Source organism: Corapipo altera, unplaced genomic scaffold (genome assembly GCF_003945725.1).
Source record: "Corapipo altera isolate COAL_440 unplaced genomic scaffold, ASM394572v1 1, whole genome shotgun sequence".
NCBI lineage: Eukaryota > Metazoa > Chordata > Aves > Passeriformes > Pipridae > Corapipo > Corapipo altera.
The window spans coordinates 18,014,455-18,033,551 of NW_020884873.1; the positions used below are offsets into that span (position 1 = coordinate 18,014,455).

The following is a 19,097-nucleotide window of genomic DNA, read 5'->3' on the forward strand; positions in this document are numbered from 1 at the left end:
GAGAGGAAAGCAGTTCTATTTCTTAGCATAGTTCCTGTTTTGAGGTAATGACCCTGTAATCCTGCATTAACCATGCAGTTATAGCTAGCAACACTAAACAAACATGAGACAGAGTCTGTGATCTGCTTCCCTTTATTTCAATTTATTTGCCTCAATCACTTCCCATGAACAAAGCCAGCTCTTGTTTGTTAGCAAGTCCTTCCTTAATAGCAATGCAATCACTGTGTTCAGTATCTTGATGCTGCACTCAGAGAAAGTTTCTGGAAGTGGCCAGAATCAGCCATTGGGTCCTGCAGGAACCAGAGTGGGCAGATGATGAGGAACCCTTTGGAGAGATGAACAAAACCAGAACTTTTTTTGCCTGATCTAAAATGTGGTATTTCCCCAGTCTGAGGCTGCACCCCTCTCTGTGGGAGATGGGGTAGGCCATGTCATACCTAAACTCTTCCACAGGATGTGTGCTGTATGAAGGTGAAACAGTTTTGAGGGCTTTGGAGTCTGTCCCACCACTCACTTCCAGTTTATTAGTGCAGGCTCCTCCTCAGGATGGAGCTGTGGATGTAGCTGCCCTTGGGAGAAGGAGGAGCCTTTCCCTGAGAAACTCTTGAGTGTTAAACCTACTGGAGGACCTGAGCTGCCTCCTAGCAGGAATGATCTAGAAAGAACAGGATGCAACTTGCAGCTTGGAGGCACCTCAACTTGAGTACTGGCATCTTCCCAACACCGCTTCTACACAACATGCTATGGCTCTTCAGTTTTTGGTGCTGTACCACAGCATGGCTGCTGGGATCATGCATGGAAGTTTTTGCTCTTCTCTGCTGTAAACTGCTGCCAGAGGGGCTTTAATACAATGCTAGCATGGATACTAGGCTGCAGCAGTGCTGGCCTCTAGGATCCTGGCAGCAGGATCAGGCCTGCAAGTAAAGCCTCTCTGCAGGCTTTACTTGCCTCCATCTTGCCTCCAGAAGTTCTTGGTAGTGGTGGGGGTAGATGGGAGGGATGCAGCCCTATTGACAACTCCTTACTCTAAGCCAAGCTGATTATAACAAAAGAAAGGTGACCAGGTTTGATCCTTGAGATTAATGCCATTGCATATTTGGGCCTGGGGAGGAGAGGGGTGAAGGGAGAAGGGGGTGTTGCAACCCTAGAAGATAGTAAAGCATCCAATACCCTTCTACAGGTACAGTTCAAACAGCCCCTGCAATGGTCAGTGATACCCAGCTCAAAGCAGGGAAGTTCTCAGGTGTCAGAGCTGACAAACTCCAACAGTGGCTGGACTCTGCTTATATGGCATCTTCCACAGGAGGATCTCAAAGGGCTTTGCAGTCATTGAGGAATTATGCTCTGCACACCCTTAGGAGGCGGGTAACAAGAATTCCTGACTTACACAGACTGAACAGACATCATCAAGATGGTATTAAGGAATGGTGTCAGGAGTGCTGGGCACACTAGCAAAAGGCACTTGTTCAGTGAAGAGCCACGTGTCCCAGGGTCTCGCAGCTCACCCTGGCACTGGCCCACACCCCACCCACTGCACCTCATCACAGGAGAATAGGGCGGAGACCCTCGCCATGGGCTTGCTTTCTGACCACATGCCAGGGTTGCACCGGGAGTGCCGTGGGACGGAGATACCACATCACCACCCCTGAGGGGTTAATAATAACTGAGAAGTTGTCTCCTGTCTTTAAGCCACTGATGATCTTCCCGCTGTACACGTCTTGTACCTGGAAGAGAGAGATTTTCACAGACCTTTCATCTTGGGGTCCAGCTGTGGTCACTGACAGCATAGCAGGACAGGGCACAGTAGTGGGCAACAGGAGGGTGAGCCAGTGGGCAGCTGCCCCTTCATCCTGGACGCACAGAGTGTGAGTCCTCCTTCCCACTCCTCCCAGAATGCATAGAGAGCTGGGAAGAGGGGGATCCAGGTGCCATAGGGCTGCCCTGCTATGCAGTGTGTCAGTGGGGCTCACCTCATACACAGCATCCTCAGGGAAGTGGAGCTTGGCAAGGCTGGTGGTGTAGAGGAAGGGCATATCTGTCCTTCGGCTGAAGAAGACGAGGGCACTGGCAGCCTGGGACAGTGGGCGCAGAAACACCTCGATGAGGGTTTTCTCCTAGGAGTAGGGATAGGTGGGTGAGGCAGAGCTGCTGGGACCAGCACTGGCCCATAACCTGTCTGACCTTGCCCTGTGGGGCTGCTATGCCAGCAGGCCCCCAGCTTTCACAGCTCTCCTGCTCTTGTTTCTCTGCATCACTTCTCTCTCCCTCCTTACTGTGATGCTCTATGCTGCTCCCAAATGTATTTGCCTTGTTCCTAACCTTGACAATCCTGCGGCCCTGAATTCCCAGGGGGTCCTGGTTGATCTGGATCATCAGGCGGTTCTGCAGGATCTCCTTAGCACTTGGGGAGATGGTGCGGAGATCCGTGGACATGAGGAGAGGAGCTGCCATCACTGTCCACAAGGCCATTTGAGAGCGTGACTGCTCATAGCTAAGGCCAAAATTTCCAATGATGAGCTGGAAGGGAGACAGTGAAAAGATGTGAGAGGCAGAAAAAGGTTAGAAATTTGTCTATTTGTCACCCTTGCTGATGCTGCTTCCTCCTGGGAGGGAGCTTTCCAGGGAAACCTCACACACATTTTCGCTTCCTCTTGAGCATCCACCACCAGCAGATCCCACCTCTGCCAACAGCACACATTCAAATGCACTCACTAACACCCTTAATTTCACCAATACTCCCCCTCAGTCCATGGAGGGAAGAAAAGAACACGTGGATGACTTGTAAACTCAAACAGTGAAGGGTTCATTGCAACCATGCGGTTTTCCCAGAGCTTAGCCAAGGGCAACACCAGCTTTGCCTCTTTGCAGCAACAAGACTCCTGCTCTTGGCACTCGTCCTTTGCCCTGCCCATAGAAGAGGATCCCTGGAAATCCTCATCCCCAGACAGGGTCACAGCACCCACCACCCAGCCGCACCATGTCTGGGTCATTCCAGTGACCGGGGCCAGCTGCTGGCTGCAGCACGTCCTGGTTTGTGAAGAACCAGTCCAGGATGGAAAGTACACTGTCCCAGGAGTCCTGGATGTCATCATAGTTACGCCACAGGTTGCAGACCTCTGCCAGGATGGTGTAGTTCACCTGAGGAGAAGAACGGGGTCAGGCAGCAGGGAAAATGGAACTGGTCTGCAAGGTGAGGGAGAAGAGGCAGCCCAAACTGCTGAGAGCTGCACTGTCCAGAAAGTGTGTCAAAGACAGAGGGATCTGGAGAAGGGCAGCATCATGTAGGAAGGGAGGACAAAGTCATGTCCCAGTATGACTGGGCACATGCCAGTATGATAGGATGTCTGGCAAAGCAACCACAGAGGCCTTGGGGAAATATGATCAGCTATCAGCTACAAGAGTGAGGGCAGCTTGGGATTAACTCAAAACGTGAAAGAGGAAGTACATGAATGCAACCAATTCTCAAGAAAGATATATTAGGAGGAATATCCTGTTTCAAGCACTGAAACCAGACAGGACCTGTCTCACAAGAACAGACCGTCAGGAGCAACTCCACACCAGCTGAGTAGGGTGGAGATGGCATACCCCAGGGCCTTCTTCCCACAAACTCCCCTCACCTAGCCACGCTGGGAACCCCAAACGTTCCCAGATGCCTGGCAGGTAGGCTACATCCCCTCTGCAGCACCACCCAGGGGCAGAGTGACAAGCAGGGTGTAGCACCTGGCTCCTGTGGCTCCAACAAGAGCTCCCTCAGCACACAGGGGACACAGGAAACTGCCACTGGATAGGACAACCCTCACCTTGGGGGGGAGCCCTCCCTGGTATGCTGGCCAGCTGCAGGAATAGACGATGGGGCGGCCTGTGGCGTTCAAAGCCCTCGCCATTTCTGGGTAGCCTTAGGGAGAGAAGATGACAACTGATGAAGAGGGTGGCTGGCAGCAGCCTGCGTCCCAACAGCAGCCTGTATTGCAGCCCACCCAGCAAGGGGAAACCCAGGCCACCGTGGCTTTCTGCCTTACATCAGCTCCAGGGCACCCAAACTCCCTCCCCTTTGCCCAGGAGTTGCAATAGGAGACAGAAGGCTGGCCAAATGTTTCTGCAGATGGCCAGCTGCCCCAACCAAAGCAGCAAGGGAAGAAATACCAGATGGCCCATGAGCTTTTACCCTTTGCTTGCTCGTGTTCTGATGAGTAGCACCCATCCAGCTTTAGCATATCCACACCCCACTCTGCAAAGGTCTGGGCATCCTGCTTCACATAGTCCAGTGTGGTGCCTGGGTAGCCCCCACAGGTGAGGCTGCCCAGGTCGCCGTAAATGCCCAGCTTTAGGCCCTTGGCATGGACCTGTAAGGAGAGGAGAGCTGCAAGGAGTGGATGCGGGGATCCAACGTGTCTCCCAGGTGCCAGGGTCCTCCATCCCCTCCCAGTTCTCCCACCGTGGTGGCATGGAGACACAGAAGTCCCCACAAACCCCAGCAGGCACTCACATAGTCAGCCAGAGCCCTAATTCCACTAGGAAATCTCTCAGGATCGGGAACCAGCCGTCCTGCCGCGTCCCGCTGCTTGGCAGACCAGCAGTCGTCAATGTTGATGTACTGGTATCCCAGCACCCTCCATCCATCCTCTGCCAGCCGGTCTGCCATCTCAAAGAAGAGCCTCTCGCTGTGGGTTGAGGGGACATGGCAGGCTGAGACCCTGCAACCCCTGTGCCCCACTAGTTGTGGTAGGCAAAGGGATTTGGGGTTAGCTGGGGACTCTGGAGGGTTGATCGCTGCTGGTCTGGTCTGGGCCATCGGAAGGGCTCCTGTTTAAACCCCGTCAGGGTCCCGTTCCTTGACCTCACCGAGGGAAGGTGTTTCCCGACCCGTCGCAAAGCCTGGCCACATCCTTCAGCTCCGGGGGCTCTCCAGCCCAGGACCGGGCGCCTGAGTCCCCCGCCTCCCACGCACATACACCCGGGATCCCAGGGACACACGCTGCCAGAGCTGTCGCAGGTCTGATGTCCTACCCGACCGCTCACCGTCCCGCTGACCTGATGCAGTTGTGGGGATCCGCCCGGCAGTCCACGTTGCAGCGGAACCTCTCCCAGGCCAGCCAGCCCATGGGGGGAGTGCGCGCCAGCCCGTTCTCCAGGGCCACAGAGGGCACCGCCAGGGCTACGGCCACGGCCAGGGCCACCCCGCTCGGCACCATCGTGCCCACCGCTGGCGCCGGGGCACAGAAAGACTCTTCCGTTCTCGGCCCGGCCCCGCTCACATGATGCCGCCCACATCACCTGACTGCCTCCCCCCGCCTCCCACCCGGCCCGGGGCCACCGGGACCCGCCGGCATGGCACAGCACCGTCCTGCGCCCCACAGCCGGGGCATCCCGTTCATATCGACTCCCCCCGCACTGCTGCACCCTGTCAATATCGCACCCCGTCCGTACTGCACCCCACTGCTTGCTGCAACGCGCAGCAGCTGCCCACCAGCACTGCGCCCAGCCGGTACTGCACCCCATTGCCATCGCACCCCATTGCTGGCACCCTATCACCGCCGCCCCCCGCGGCTGCTGCATCCCAGTAGTTACACTGGGAGTGGGGGGTTTATGTCCCCCCGAGGTTGGGACCCCGCAGGAGTGTCGGGAGGAGCGAAGGGGTGCGGGAGGACGCGGCTCCGGGCAGGCTGCGGTGCCCCCCGCCCCCCGCTCCTGCTGCCGCGGCCGCCGGCGGGGCGGTGCTGCCGGCGCGGCGGGACGGCCCCAGCGGCCGCAGGAGCCCTCCCCCGCCCGCGGCCGGGGCTGGGTTGCCCCGCACCGCCGAGCAGGAGCGGCCGGAGGTGAGCCGGGACGGGCCGGGACCGGGGGCCGCCGTCCCGCTGTCGGGACAAGCTGGGCAAGGGACAGCTGGGCAAAGGCCAGGTGGCGGCGGGGCCGGGCCCGAGCGGCGGCGGGGCGGGCGCGGGGCCGCGGGGGTGGGAGGCACACGGCGAACACACACACGGAGGGGCACACACACGCACACAAAGACACGCCGCCCGATTGCACAGGCGTGCGCCCGCACACAAAGACAGAGCCCAGCACTGCACACTGTGACCCCCGCAGCCCCCTCGCATCAGGGCTGGTGAGGGCCGCCCCGGCTGCCCGCAGCCAGAGTGTGCCGGGCTGGAGGTTCCTCAGGGTGCCGCGCTGAGGACAGAGCAACCCCGGGGAACCACCTTTCCTTGTGTCTGATCGGGGTCTTGTGCATTTTCATACCGGGATCCGTGCCCCCAGATCCTCAGCCCTGCCCCGCAAGCCCTGATGGGGGAGAAGGGCTCCGGGAGGGATTCTGGAGGTTGCTCAGCAGTAGGGAGCTCCCCACGACCGGATCTGACCAGGGAGTGGTGGCTATGGTTTGTTTTCTACATATTTTTGTGTGTGGAGTCTTAGCGGTCGGACATCCTTTTGCAGTTGTACAATCCACAAAGGCTGTGCTGGCTCTGTCCTTTGAGGCTCTGTCCTCCTCTACCTGCCGAACCGCCTGCCATAGGGCCTCTGCAAATGGGACAGTGACAGCTTCTACAAAGCCTCTTTTTTTTTTTTTAATAAAACCAAACCAAAGCCCCAGGAGCCAGAAAACAAACCCACAGGAGCACTGGCCTGAGCTGAGATGGAGTTCAGGCTTTGAAGCCAATGCATGTGCCCCCAGTTTTGCCACCATGGCTTCCAGAGCTGCCTGCCTGCGCTGAGGACTCTGGCTTTCTGGGGTGGGAGTGGTGCAGCTCTTAGCTCTTTTGGTCCAAACTGTTCTGGTTCATGACTCCCTCTCTGCCACCTTTTCTTCAACAAAGGATGGGGCTCATCACAGTGAAGCTTTGGAGACCCTCGACGAGGGAGCAGCCCAACCAAGGAAGACAGCAAGTCTGACCCACACAGCCGGTACGGCACCTTGCACCCCACTGCTGGTGAACCTGCCAGGGCTGAGCGTTCTGCTGCCGGGAGGGCTGTTGGGAATGGGTGGTCCTGCATGGAGACAGGGAGTGGGGAGAGGGTGCTGAAATGGAAGTTTCAGACCCCTTGGGTCTGAAACATTCTCCTTTTCCTGCCCTCTAATAGAGAGCAAAATGAATGCCTTGCAGACACAGAAGCCAATTTCTTTGATGTGCCCCGTAAAAAACCCAGCAAAGTAGGACACTCATGGAATAAGAAATTAAACAGTGATGTTGGCATTCCCAGAGAAGGCAGGTGTCTTGGTGGTGGGGCTCTGATGATGACCTCCTCTTTGCAGCAGTGAGGAACCAGCCTGCCCTTTGTAGGGGTGCCTGCTGGATTAGATGCTGTCCTGCATTGCTGGCTGCTGGAGTCCTGCTTTTCCCTAGGGGCAGGATCAGGCCTCTTCTGGTGGGGCCAATGACATCTTCCACACACTGAGACAACTTCCCCCTCTCTTCCTCTGCTCCTAGGCAGGGTGATGAAGCTGAATGAGCGAAGCGTGGCCCACTATGCCACCTGTGACTCACCCGCTGACCATGCCGGCTTCCTGCGCAAGCGGGTGGAACGGCACCACCACCATGCCCACCACTACAGCACCTCCTACCAGCGCCGCTGGTTTGTCCTCAAGGGCAATCTCCTCTTCTACTTCGAGGAGCGGGAGAGCCGTGAGCCCGTGGGGCTGGTGGTCCTGGAGGGCTGCACCGTGGAGCTGTGTGAGGCTGCTGAGGAGTTCGCCTTTGCCATCCGCTTTGACGATGCTGGCGCCAGGGCTTATGTGCTGGTGGCTGACGGGCAGGCTACCATGGAGGCCTGGGTGAAGGCACTTTCGCGGGCCAGCTTCGACTACATGCGGCTGGTGGTAAAGGAGCTGGAGAAGCAGCTGGAGGAGGCTTGCAAGAGCTTGGCTGCTTGCCGCAAGTCTCCACGGAGGTCCTCCTCCTCTGGCAGGAAGAGGCATCTCTCCAACCCGGCCTTGCTGCCTCTCCAGGAGAAGCCTTCCATCCTGGAGAACGGTTACTCCACATGGGGTAGTGGTGTCCCCGGTGGGGCTGCCTGCCCTGACCATGATGGGGGGCAAGCAAAGCCCCCACCCCTGCCTCCTCGCCGGCGCTCGGCCACTGGCAGCGCCACGGGGTCCCCAGGGCCCAGCCTTTCACCAGCCATGCTGGAGAGCCCAGTGTCACCAGACACGATCTGTTTCTCCAAGCTGCACAGCTGGTACGGGCAGGAGATCGTGGCACTGAGACGAGAGTGGCAGGAGAGGCAGAAGAGGGGACACCTGTGACTGAGGGCGCAGGATGCAAGTCACCAGCCAGCTGATGCCTGTCAGCCTGTCTCCCACATGGGAAGAGCAGAGCAAGGGACTCAGTGGCTGAGTGTGCAGTGTGTGTATGCTTCACAGGGTGTGTGGGAGGGATCCGAGTCTTCCCCAAACTTCATGTTTCACTTCCATGAGACTTTGTACAGCCGGAGTGTGTAATACCAGGAGAGCCACCTCTGAACTCTCCTCTGCTGGTGATATGAGGTATGGAGGGGGCCCAAATCAGCATGTATGCAGCGAACCTCAGCCAAAAGGCTTGGCCCCTTGCCGTCTTGCAGGCATGCTTCATCACCCACCTCTCATTCACCGCTTTTTTTTGGTTTTGTTTCTTAGTGTGGAAGTTTGCACGGGTCAGCGTTTATTATTGTCTGCGGTCTTGCGCCAAAGTCCTTCTGCTTTTGTTCTTTTGCTGCAGATAAGGCTGGGCTCTTATGAAGTGCCTCCAATGGGCCACTGGCCCTGGCGTGTGCCTCCAGCCTTGTGCCTCTCTCACCACAGGACATGTGTGAGCCACTGTAGCTGTGGCTGGCCCAGGAGCTGGGGCTCTTGCATTGTCTTTTTTTTTTTACTTTTCTTTACTTCTTTACTGACCCTTCTTCCAGCTAAATTCTTCAGGATGTGGATATCACGGGCTTGCATCTGTCTCTTTGTGTGCTCAAGCTCAGCAACAGGGCTGAAATGGAGACACAGAGCGTGGCCTGAAGCAACAGTGAGGACCAGGAGCTCCCCAGGGCTTATTTGAACTCTGTCAAGTGGTAACCAAGCCTGTTACTATTTCGGGCTCAAGCTTTCCCTGTTCCAAAACAGGGATGCTAAAGCCTCTTCACCTGGCCAAGAGTAAATTTCTCAGCCTTTGTTCAGACCACAGCTCCTGCAAAGTGCCGTACAGGGCTCAGTCAGCTCATTAGGCTGCTTGCCCAAGAGGGTGTCCAGAGCCACACCCTTGCTGGGCCTCTCCTTGTGGCTCTGCGCAACTCCTGGCAGTGCTGCACAGTCAGAGGAGAGGCTTTGCAGGAGCAGGGAAGAGGAGAGAGCTGGTCTCGGGAGGAAAAGTGAAGGTGTGGGAGTGATTTACAGGTAGCAGTGACTGTGTGTTGGTGGTGTCTGGGCTTGCCTCTCTAGCATCGAAGCCATATTGCTGCTTTCTACCAAGCCAGCACTTGGCCTGCCTGTGCTTCCCTCTGACTTCATCTCACCATTGCTTGGCTGATTCCTGTAGCACATCCCATCTTCCCAGCAGGCTGGGAGGGCTGCAGGGAGGCATGCCTGTCACCTCACTGCAGAAACAGACTTGTCCATCAGTAGGTCAGAAACCTTGGCCACAAGACAGACGGTACAAGTAGGTGGATGCCAAGTCCAGGGACTAGAACACCCTGGAGTTGGGGTTTATAAATCTCCCTTATCCTCTTGGCAAGGGCTGTTTTTCAGATTAAAAAGTGTATGTGAAGTAGTCATGTGCTTCCTATCTAAAAATGGAAAAAACTGGTTTTATTGCCCTGTTTTATTAAGGAGCCTTGCTGGGAAAGCAAAAGGCCATTCCAGGTCATGACTGGCTGGAACCTATTTTGCTTTTCTGGAGTTAAATGCACTCAACTTTATACTTTGCAATAGCCAGTAGAGAATGCCAGTGCAGAAATCAAATTAATTCCAGTAACTCTTGGTGCCTTTGAAAATATAAATCTCTGGTTGTTTTGGATGATGAGCTTCCAGCCTCCTGCCTAATTATGGCTCAGTGGTGTATTAGAGGAAATCTTAAATCAGATCTTAGCAATATGACTTCAGGCAGTGACAGTGTAACCTTCACTTACAAGTGATGCTATCCAGTCCTCTCCAGTTTGTGCCTGTATTTCTTCACAGTAAGGATCTTCAGGTCTGGGAGGATTATTTTTGTTCTGTTTTTAAGTGAAAATAGTTCAGAAAAAGCAGGAGCAGGTGGCCATGGGTCAGGCCCCAGGCTCTGTCAGCAGCCCAGTTGGTTGGACAGAGGGGTCAGTTCTGCCTCCCTACCTGCAGCTTGAAGAGTTCAGTACTGCAGCATTCCTGGCTGTGAACCCGTTCCCTTCCCCATGCCAGGGCAGCAGCATCAGGGAATCACACTACCTAGTGCCTCTTTGCTCTGAGCGTGGGTATTTTGGGGCAAAGGTCAAATTTGTCAAGCATTTTCTTGTGGTTATTTTTTTTAAATGTAATACAGAGAGAAAAATATTTCCGATGTCTCAGACTTACATAAGGCAGTTTGACAGTAAAGATTTAACTTCTGAAACCAGTCAAAATGTAGTGGCAGTTCCTACAAGAGATCCAAGAATTGGGAACAACTTAAAAAAGAAAATAAATTAACAAAGCCAGTTCTGTCAGAACTGGGACTGAAACAGTATTATTCATTTAAGGGCAGTTTCACTTTTAAGAAGCTGAGTTTGTTTTAATAAGCCAGGATTGTACTCATAACACTACTAAAGAGCTTATATTTAATGCTTTAATCTGTCCCATTCAAATGGCACAATTTCCACGCTACCTACCTTTGCGTTAGCACATATCCCAGTTAAATCCTAAATCCTCCAAATGAGGCGCTGCGCTCTGCTTTCTGTCTAATCGCATTTGGAGTAATTTTGTGTTTTATTCTGCAGCACTGACAAGAAAATGGCTGAATCCTGATCTGCATTTGTGCTCAGCCCAGCTGTCCATGGGCCTTTGCTAGGTTTCCAAAGCGCTGTGTGACTCTGGATGCACTTGATCGGGGCTTCCTCACTATTCTGCTCTCATAGCAAGGTTGGCCCTTTTCTGAGTAAAAAGAGCCATAATTGGAGTCATGCCCAAATTTGTATGGGAGTACAGGGGTTTTTTTAATGACCGTTGCTGCTTGCTTCATTAGGCAGGAAGCATCTGGGTGCCCCTCTGCCTCCTCAGAGATGGAGACTATCAAAGCAGCCCAGCTGAGAATTGGTTGTGCTGGTAGAGTCTTTGAAGCAGCTCGCAGGCTGGAGGTTGGGATTTCAGGTTCCTGAAGTTGCACATGCAGCTGGCTAATGGAGCATCCTGTCTGTCTGCAGGCAGACATCATTACAGGAAAGGCAGAGAGTTTTCACTGCAGCAAAATAAGACTAATTGCCACACATGGGTTTTTCTCCAGCCATTCAGGTTTGGACTGTTTCACCTCCTGCTTCCCCTTTCCCTTATTAATTTTTAAAAATAGAGAATGTCTGGGCTGCACGAAACAGGTTCCTTGGCATAGAGGGGGGCTGAATGCTAAAGCTGAATGGGTACTTTTCTTAAGGTACTGAATTTAAGATCCTTTTCTAAGAGTTTTCTTTAGCATAATAATGCAAAAGCAATGAGAGAAAAATGCTAAAATTTAAAAGAAGACTGAAAGAGAGAGGGCAGTTCTATCATGGCCTTTGTAAGCTATGGTGAGAAGGGCTCCCAATCCTGCTAAAATACTTGACGAAATCCTTAATTTTTTTTTCTGAGGCTGCCATTTAAGATTTAAACCCGTGATATTATTTCTGCACATCTTTTTTGTTAAACTGTGTTGATGTTTTCCACTGAATCCAGGTCCTAGTGGCAAGAGTAACCTGAAGGTTTTCCCCGTGGCCACTGCTAGCCATTTGGTGGACAATCCTGACCGGGATCAGACATTTTGTTACAGTAGCTACTGCATTAATTGGGGGGGAGGGAGTGACCCCTCCATCCTAACCTCTCTCGACTGCCTTTGCAGAGAAGCTTAAAGAATCCCCACTGAAATGCACGTGGAGTTCCCGTGTCCGGGGCATCTCGGCACTACCAATTGCGTTCTATCCGCACAATTACCTGGCAACACTACGAGCAACCCGCGGGGACACTCCCGCCTTCCCAAGGGCTTCTATTTTAGGTAGGACGGCGTGTTCTATTTTTTAGGAGGCGGTTTTGCATGCGCCTTTGTTTTACACGCGGAACTTGTATTATACATTTCATTACTTTGTTTTACACGCGGAACTTGTATTACGAATCTCATTTACGTTGTTCAGCGTTTGTATTTTATGCTAAATAAACCGGTTTGATTTGTAGCCCGTGAGCCCCCCCGGGAGTGTCTGCAGGGCCTGGGCATTCCCGCCCGGCGCGGTTTTCCCCGGGGGAGCCCTATCGGAAGGGGTGGGAAGCTGCCCACTTCCTTCTCTCCTCCCGGCCACCGGGGCCCCCCCCGCCCGGGGAGGGGGTGCGGCCCCGCCTCGCGCACGCGCAGCGCCTCTCTCGCCGCCTCTTCTCAAGCCTCGCGAGATCCCGGGTGACGCCCGGGCTCGGCCGCAGCTCAGGGCAGGCGGGACGATGGCGGCGGCAGCCGGGCGGCTCTTGGCGGCGACGGCGGCTCGCTCGGGGCGGGCGGGCTGGAGCGGGCCGCGCGGGGCCTCGGCCGTCTCCCTGGTGCCCTCCCGAAGCGCCACAGTCACCCGCAGCGGCGCCATTTTGCCCAAGCCGGTTAAGGTGAGTGAGGGGCGAGCGGGTGGGGGCGGCAACGGACGGCAGCGGTGGCCAATCGGTGCGGGCGCAGCTGCTGTGGGCGGGGCGTGGCGGTGAGTGACGGAGCCTGGGCCAATGAGGGGAGCGGCTGTAGGCGGGGCGGGCACACGGAAGCTCGGCAACGGGAGGGTGATGGAGGCGGCCCCGCGTCCCCCGAGGGGGGCGGCGCTGGCCCGGACCGTGTTCCCCCGTGTTCCCCCGAGAGGGGCGGCGCTGGCCTGGCGGTGCTCGGTGGGTAGTAAGGCGGAAATCAACACCCGCCTGCGTACACCCTCTGCCACCGGCGACCGCTCCCCTTGCTAAGCCACGGGTGTTCCCTGCCCCGGACTCCCCGCGGGTTCCAGCTCCCCGGTGTTGGAATGTTTATAACACTATAGTACTCTAATAAAGCGCGATGCGGTGACGGGGGTTGGCACTAGGGACAGCAAAGCGTTCCTCCCGCCGCTTCCCGGGCCCTCCGCGGGCCGGCGGAGCCGGGAGTGTGCCGGTTCAGCCGAAGTGCCACTTGCTGGTAAGGATCCACCTTTTCCAATCGACTCCTTGCAGACGCCCTTCGGCCTCCTCAGAGTGTTCAGCGTCGTGATCCCTTTCCTGTATGTTGGTACTCAGATCAGCAAGAACTTCGCAGCCTTACTTGAAGAACATGATATCTTTGTCCCAGAAGATGATGATGACGATGATTAAAGGTATGACACTAACTGCACCGTCGATCTAATTATTTGTGCTTCCCGTTTGGCTTGGGGCAGGGAGGAGAATCTCAGATAAGGAAATACAGACAGCAACAGCTGGAAAGGTACATTTGCAGTTGAACACACGGACATGGATTTGCCTTTGGCTATGAACTTTTTTGTTCTTTTATACCAGAGTAGGCCAGACTGGTATCTGTGAAATCTTCACACCATACATTCACTAGAAATCAGAGTAAACTGATGGAGTTTTAGATCTTGTCAGTTGAATAAGAAATAAACTGTAGTCAGTGAGGCTCTATACTGCAGACAGAACAGAGAGACTTCAGTGTTACTATATTATGCATGCAAAGAAGGGCAAGAGCTGGTGAAGCAGCTGGAGCACAAGTCTTATAAGGAGCAGCTAAGGGAGCTGGGGGTGTTTAGCCTGGAGAAAAGGAGGCTCAGGGGACACCTTATTGATCTCTACAACTACCTGACAGGAGGTTGTAAAAAGGTGGGTGTTGGTCTGTTGTCCCAAGTAACAAGTGATAGGACAAGAGGAAATGGCATTAGGTTGTGCCGGGGGAGGTTTAGATTGGATATTAGGAAACATTTCTTCACTGAAAGGTTTGTACAGCATTGGAACAGGCTGCCCAGGGAAGTGGTTGTGTCACACTCCCTCGCGGTATTTAAATGATGTATAGATGTGGCACTTAGGGACGTGGTTTAGCAGTGGACATGGCTGTGCTGGGCTAACAATTGGACTCAATGAACTTGAAGGTCTTTTCCAACCTAAATGATTCTATGATTTTGTTCTACTTGTTTACCTGTTTAAAAGCTTTTTGCTAACTCACAGAATGACTATTTTAAAAGAGAGTCGCTTATTGTCTGAAACTCTGATATAGGTGAACAATTTAAGAGAATTCCAGAACCCATCAGAACAAACTGTCTGGTGGGTGTTACAACATTGATTTCTGAGTAGTTGGATCATTCAGACTCATTGGAGAAATAAAGAGTCAAAATAATTCACCTCTGTCTGTGCTACGCTACACTTTCTACCATTTTATGTTATGCTGTTTGGCTTGCCCTTTTGTAAAGATTTGACTTTGGGTGTATTTGATTCTCTATAGAACAAAGAAACTGTTTTAAAGATGTTATTGTAAACAGTGTTGCTTTGTAATCGGTTTGGTGGATGTACTCCATTTGATAAGGGTGTTTTCCAGCATGCACTGTGCAACTAAAAACAAAGACTTAAAAGACTGTAAACACTGCAGTGGCCAGTTGGAAACCCCCTTTACCTAAACCCCACCTTGTGTGGTTTTGGGAGGAGTGTTTCTGAAGAGTAACAGCTTGTTATTCTATTTGCAGCACGGTAACAGAAGAACAGAAGGGAGAAAGCCATTGACAAAGCAATGATTCCAACGTCTGTCACCTGTGTTTTGTCCTTCCTAAATGGGACAGGGGGCTTTTCCCCCTTTTGCCAGTGAGCGTCGGGAAATCTGTAGATCAGGGTTGAAGGAAGAGCACTGCATCCTTGCAGCCCTTGCACACACTCACCTCATCAAAGACTGCTTGGATGCCTTGAATTAGCAATATGGAAAACACTTAATTAAAGATCAAGAGATTGAGATGTATGACTTTGGTCTTGTGTTTTTATTCATGTGGTGGGGAAAAAATTGTGCCTGTGTACTAGCATTTGTCTTAACCTTTCTCCTCTGTCTGTCTGTTCCAGTAAGGAGGCTCTCCTGATATTTATTTCCTCTCTGTGAGCCCTTTTCCCCAGGGGAAGCAGCAGCCCCACAACACAGCCCCATCAAAGAATGAAGTGCACACCAGCAATGGCACTGCGGTTCAACAACCTGGCAGGTGATGGGACCGTGTCATTTATATCACCTCACTGAAGATTAAATACAGTGTTATCATCACAGAGTTAAAAGTTTGCGTACCTTTGGTAAAAGGTACAAATTACAAAAAAAGATCACAAATGGCAAACTAACTTGCTGATGTGTTTTATAGCATTTAATCTCTGAACACTGGAAAAAACGTCTGAACACTGGCTCCATGTACCTAATATTTCCTAGGTAGTTCGGTACTTCCTTCTGAATGAGCCCTAATATATTTGTTGTCTTAACTGTGTATAAACCTCAAGTCCTCTTTTCATAGAAGTGTTTACTATTGCATTTAAATCCTAGCATAACAGACTTAAAAGATCTTCTCTGCTGCTAGGGCACATGAAGAGCATCTTTAGTCACATCAGACCAGCTGTTTTCTCAAATTGAAACCTAGAAAGGTCAGTCAGTTATTTATTTTCTTAAGCCAGTGTGTCTCCTGTGGTTTCTGGTCATTAGTTCTGGCCTTGTATCTTGACTGCCCACTTTCCCCTTCTTTATTTATGTCACTGTTAAGAAGTTTCACTTAATGTCGCACACATTGGCACAGTGTATAGTTCAAACAGCCACACTTGCTCCCCTCTTCTTTGGCACAGCTTTGGATTTTTGCTCTGTAACTCTCCAGCATAGCTACAGAGAAAAAAGGGAGCCTGCAATCTGAGTAACCCCAACAGCTGTAGCTGAAGGGAGATGTCAGGTTCTTGAGTCACTTGGTATCTGAGTTGCCCCGTCCTTCCCCAAGCCACCTGAGAAGTGGTTGTTCCAGTTCATCTGCTCTTGGGAGCCAAACATGTACCCACTCCTGTCTTCCACGCTGCCAAATTCCTTATCGCTGCTTTATCCCATGGTCTCTTCTGGCCCCTCCTGACTCTCTCAACCCTGTCCTTAAAAACACGCCACCCCTGAAGCCCCAAGGTCCACTTACATACACATCCCTGAGGAGTGCTGTGTTACAGTCCTCTCATGGGGAAGAAAGCCCCAGTATTTAGGCAGGATAAAAACAAGTTTGACTGTACTACAAAGATCCGATGCTGGTCACACCTGGGGGAGCTCCAGTACTGAGTTACCTCCTGAAAATCTGACTGGTGACAGAACAAATTCTCCTTACCCTTCTCAAAAGGGAGCTAGTAATTCCTGATTCAATTAAGAAGGTGATGGTAGGACACCATCTCCTGCTAGGCACCAGAAGTTCTTACAGAGCTTTCCTATTCTAGATAACAGTACAACCCCCCATTTTTCCAGGTAATTTCATTTTACAGCACGGAAATGGACTCTGCTGATGTCTTTATGCACAAAGGGATTTATATGCCTATTGGATTTCATGTATTCTCTGAGGAGGTAAACAGAGACTAGTGTCCAAGGGAAAAACAGCAGCTCAACAAAGTCACAGCACGAAACTGCAAGACACTACATGAATACAGATGGGTCTCAAGCACAAGAGTATGTCTGTGACTACACTGGCTGTTCTGAAGACCTGCTCTTTCCTCCACAGAGCTAACACGTACAGACAGGGCTGCAGGCCAAGCACAAAGCCCCACAGCTAGGTTGTGTTGTGGTTATTCAGCAGACACCCCAGGGCAGATGATGGGACAAACGCTGCCCACTGAAAATACACACTGGCAAAACTGTGAAATCGCAGCTCTTCAAACATCACAATCACTTGCACACACTCTGGATTCAGCTAGGCCTTAGACTTCTAATATGTTACACAATCTCTCTGTATGTTTTTTTTCTATTGTACAGAACTTTATTTGTAATATAAGGCAGGAAGACAGAGAGTCAATCTCTCAGGGATCGTGGCCCGCATAGAATTTGGACAGAAAGTCTTTAGGTTGCGGGGTTTCCGTCTCATGGAAATACCTCATGATGTGAGTCCTCTGCTTCCATACATGAATGGTTTCTTGAAGCTCCATTTTCCCCTGAGCACAGACAAAAGAATTTTAGACCAGTTCTTAGTTAGAGCCCAAGTCTGACCTTACAGCAGCATGAAGGTTATTTGAATGCACTGAGAAACACCTAAGTAAAAAATAGCTGCATCAGCAGTTCTGTACTCCTACAGACTGCTTCTATCACCGACACTGTGACACAAATATACTGTTTCTGCCTTGTGACTTGACGTCTCTGCAGCATAGCTTCCCAGCCCTGTGAAACAGGCCAAGGATCTTGCCTCCTTCTTAAAAGCTGCATTGTTTGTCCCATGACCAGCACCTCCCATAAAATTCTACATAACATTCCTAATTTTCAAGTACCTCTATTGAATTTGTTTGAATAGCAGCACATTACCTGTAAAACTAAGCAGAACTACTGCCAGGTGCTTAGCACCAGTATCAGTGCCACAGAGATATTAAACTTAACTTTTTCATGACTCCACTCTATTGTACTGGTTTTGTAGGATGGCAGCACAGAGTAAAATGAGACTGCCTGGAAGTGTCATCAACCGTACTACCTAGGATTTTATTTCCAGATTTTTCTCATCATGTAAAGACAGAGTAACTGTCTTGAAATGCATGAAATATAACAGGTGAGCGTGGCAGTCCTTGGTTGGAAGCTTTCTAACACATTAGAACTGCAGAGGTCAGTTACTGTGGCTAATTTAAAGATCTGCAAGCCAGAACCAGTGCCCTGAGTGACAGAAATCTGTATTCAAGCCACTGGGACTTAGGTGCATTAAGACTCTGTTCCTCTGCTTGCTAAAGCAGCATGATCCCTGATCAACAGGTTTGCTGACATAGGTAAACCAATGCTACTGCAAGAGACAACCCCTCCATAGCCCAAGCTGTTTGTACCTTAATAACCAGCATGTCTATCACCCGTGGATCCCTAATGTGGGCGTTCTTCATGAACATCTCCCGCACCTTGTTACGCCCCTGTTTCACCGTGATGTCCAGCTGGTACAGGTGTACTACAAGAAACACAACACCCACTGCGGTCATCCATATCGCTTCGCGTTTTTCCCACCGGCGGCGTTCAACTCAACCCTCCAAAACGCTACCCGGCCGCTCGTTCATGCGCAGCCCGCCGGTTTCACCAATGTCATTAAGGCCGTTCCGACCTTGAGCACGCGCGGCAAGCTCCGCGCCCCTCACCCACCCGCGTTGGGCACCTCGCGGTACCACGCCCGGTACAGCTCCCTGACGCGCCGCTTCGCCTCGCCCAGGTCCCGGCTGAAGATCGGCTTCACCGCGGCCGACAGCGCTCCCTTGCCCGCCACCGCCATCTTGCTGCCGCCACCGCCCTGCTACCGCCCTCGGGAACGCCCACGGCTCGGCAGAGCTCCTATTGGTCGGCTGTGCTGCCACTCCGCCCGGCCTGACGACGATCTCCCATCGGATTGGTCGGAGAAAACACCAATCAGCGCTGTTTGCGAGGAGAGGACCACGCCGGATGGGCGGCGCTGCACCGTGTCCCGCCTCCCGGGGCTGTGGGGCCCGACCCCTCAGAGCCGGCACCTCCCTCAGGGCCGCGCTGGGGCTGTGTTTTGGAATTATGTATTTGTTGCCTTTGACCCCAGACGTCACACCGGCTGTTTTCTGTCAGTGCACTATTGCGTGTTAGAAAGACAGTCCTAGTCCAGCTATACGTACGTTTTTATCCAAATACACGAGTGCTGGGATCCTCACTGAAGTTAAGTTCATGCCAACCTTCTCTTTAAACGCACTCATGTGTGTGCTGGTCACTATAAACCCAAAAGCGTTCAGTACAGTGTCATTGAACTGACTAGAAAAATAAGGCTGAAAGGATCTTTAAAGACACAGTTGCGGTGCTGGGGGTAAGGAG

General features: G+C 52.5%; 4 protein-coding genes across 4 annotated transcripts; 2 read left to right on the plus strand and 2 right to left on the minus strand.

The window, feature by feature from the left end:
- Nucleotides 1-1,393: 1,393 nt before the first annotated feature.
- Nucleotides 1,394-5,243, minus strand: NAGA (alpha-N-acetylgalactosaminidase). The gene is made up of 8 exons (XM_027664184.1): nt 5,032-5,243; nt 4,487-4,661; nt 4,166-4,343; nt 3,801-3,895; nt 2,977-3,138; nt 2,320-2,517; nt 1,971-2,114; nt 1,394-1,724 (listed from the first exon to the last, which is right to left on the minus strand). Exons 1-8 carry the CDS (start codon nt 5,190-5,192, stop codon nt 1,542-1,544), a joined length of 1,296 nt encoding a protein of 431 aa, XP_027519985.1. The 5' UTR covers nt 5,193-5,243; the 3' UTR covers nt 1,394-1,541.
- Nucleotides 5,244-5,744: 501 nt separating this feature from the next.
- On the plus strand, nt 5,745-12,466 carry PHETA2 (PH domain containing endocytic trafficking adaptor 2). The gene is made up of 3 exons (XM_027664249.1): nt 5,745-5,816; nt 6,810-6,897; nt 7,422-12,466. Exon 3 carries the CDS (start codon nt 7,430-7,432, stop codon nt 8,234-8,236), a length of 807 nt encoding a protein of 268 aa, XP_027520050.1. The 5' UTR covers nt 5,745-5,816; nt 6,810-6,897; nt 7,422-7,429; the 3' UTR covers nt 8,237-12,466.
- A 90-nt stretch (nt 12,467-12,556) lies between these two features.
- On the plus strand, nt 12,557-15,065 carry SMDT1 (single-pass membrane protein with aspartate rich tail 1). The gene is made up of 3 exons (XM_027664295.1): nt 12,557-12,727; nt 13,310-13,449; nt 14,799-15,065. The coding sequence occupies exons 1-2, from the start codon at nt 12,572-12,574 to the stop codon at nt 13,445-13,447; spliced, it is 294 nt and encodes a 97-aa protein (XP_027520096.1). The 5' UTR covers nt 12,557-12,571; the 3' UTR covers nt 13,448-13,449; nt 14,799-15,065.
- Nucleotides 15,066-17,044: 1,979 nt separating this feature from the next.
- Nucleotides 17,045-18,602, minus strand: NDUFA6 (NADH:ubiquinone oxidoreductase subunit A6). Its single transcript, XM_027664281.1, has 3 exons — nt 18,411-18,602; nt 18,107-18,222; nt 17,045-17,239 (listed from the first exon to the last, which is right to left on the minus strand). The coding sequence occupies exons 1-3, from the start codon at nt 18,535-18,537 to the stop codon at nt 17,108-17,110; spliced, it is 375 nt and encodes a 124-aa protein (XP_027520082.1). The 5' UTR covers nt 18,538-18,602; the 3' UTR covers nt 17,045-17,107.
- Between the last annotated feature and the right edge of the window lie 495 nt (nt 18,603-19,097).

Excerpts from the sequence above, each read along its gene's own strand:
- NAGA (XM_027664184.1), bottom strand. The coding sequence starts at position 5,192 with ATGGTGCCGAGCGGGGTGGCCCTGGCCGTGGCCGTAGCCCTGGCGGTG. Across the intron at positions 3,896-4,165 it reads AGAACACGAGCAAGCAAAGG|GCTACCCAGAAATGGCGAGG; the intron begins GTAAAAGCTCAT and ends TCTCTCCCTAAG. Across the intron at positions 2,518-2,976 it reads ACTGGAATGACCCAGACATG|CTCATCATTGGAAATTTTGG; the intron begins GTGCGGCTGGGT and ends TCTCCCTTCCAG.
- PHETA2 (XM_027664249.1), top strand. The coding sequence starts at position 7,430 with ATGAAGCTGAATGAGCGAAGCGTGGCCCACTATGCCACCTGTGACTCA.
- SMDT1 (XM_027664295.1), top strand. The coding sequence starts at position 12,572 with ATGGCGGCGGCAGCCGGGCGGCTCTTGGCGGCGACGGCGGCTCGCTCG. Across the intron at positions 12,728-13,309 it reads TTTTGCCCAAGCCGGTTAAG|ACGCCCTTCGGCCTCCTCAG; the intron begins GTGAGTGAGGGG and ends GACTCCTTGCAG.
- NDUFA6 (XM_027664281.1), bottom strand. The coding sequence starts at position 18,537 with ATGGCGGTGGCGGGCAAGGGAGCGCTGTCGGCCGCGGTGAAGCCGATC. Across the intron at positions 18,223-18,410 it reads CCGCGAGGTGCCCAACGCGG|TACACCTGTACCAGCTGGAC; the intron begins GTGGGTGAGGGG and ends TGTTTCTTGTAG. Across the intron at positions 17,240-18,106 it reads TAGACATGCTGGTTATTAAG|GGGAAAATGGAGCTTCAAGA; the intron begins GTACAAACAGCT and ends GTCTGTGCTCAG.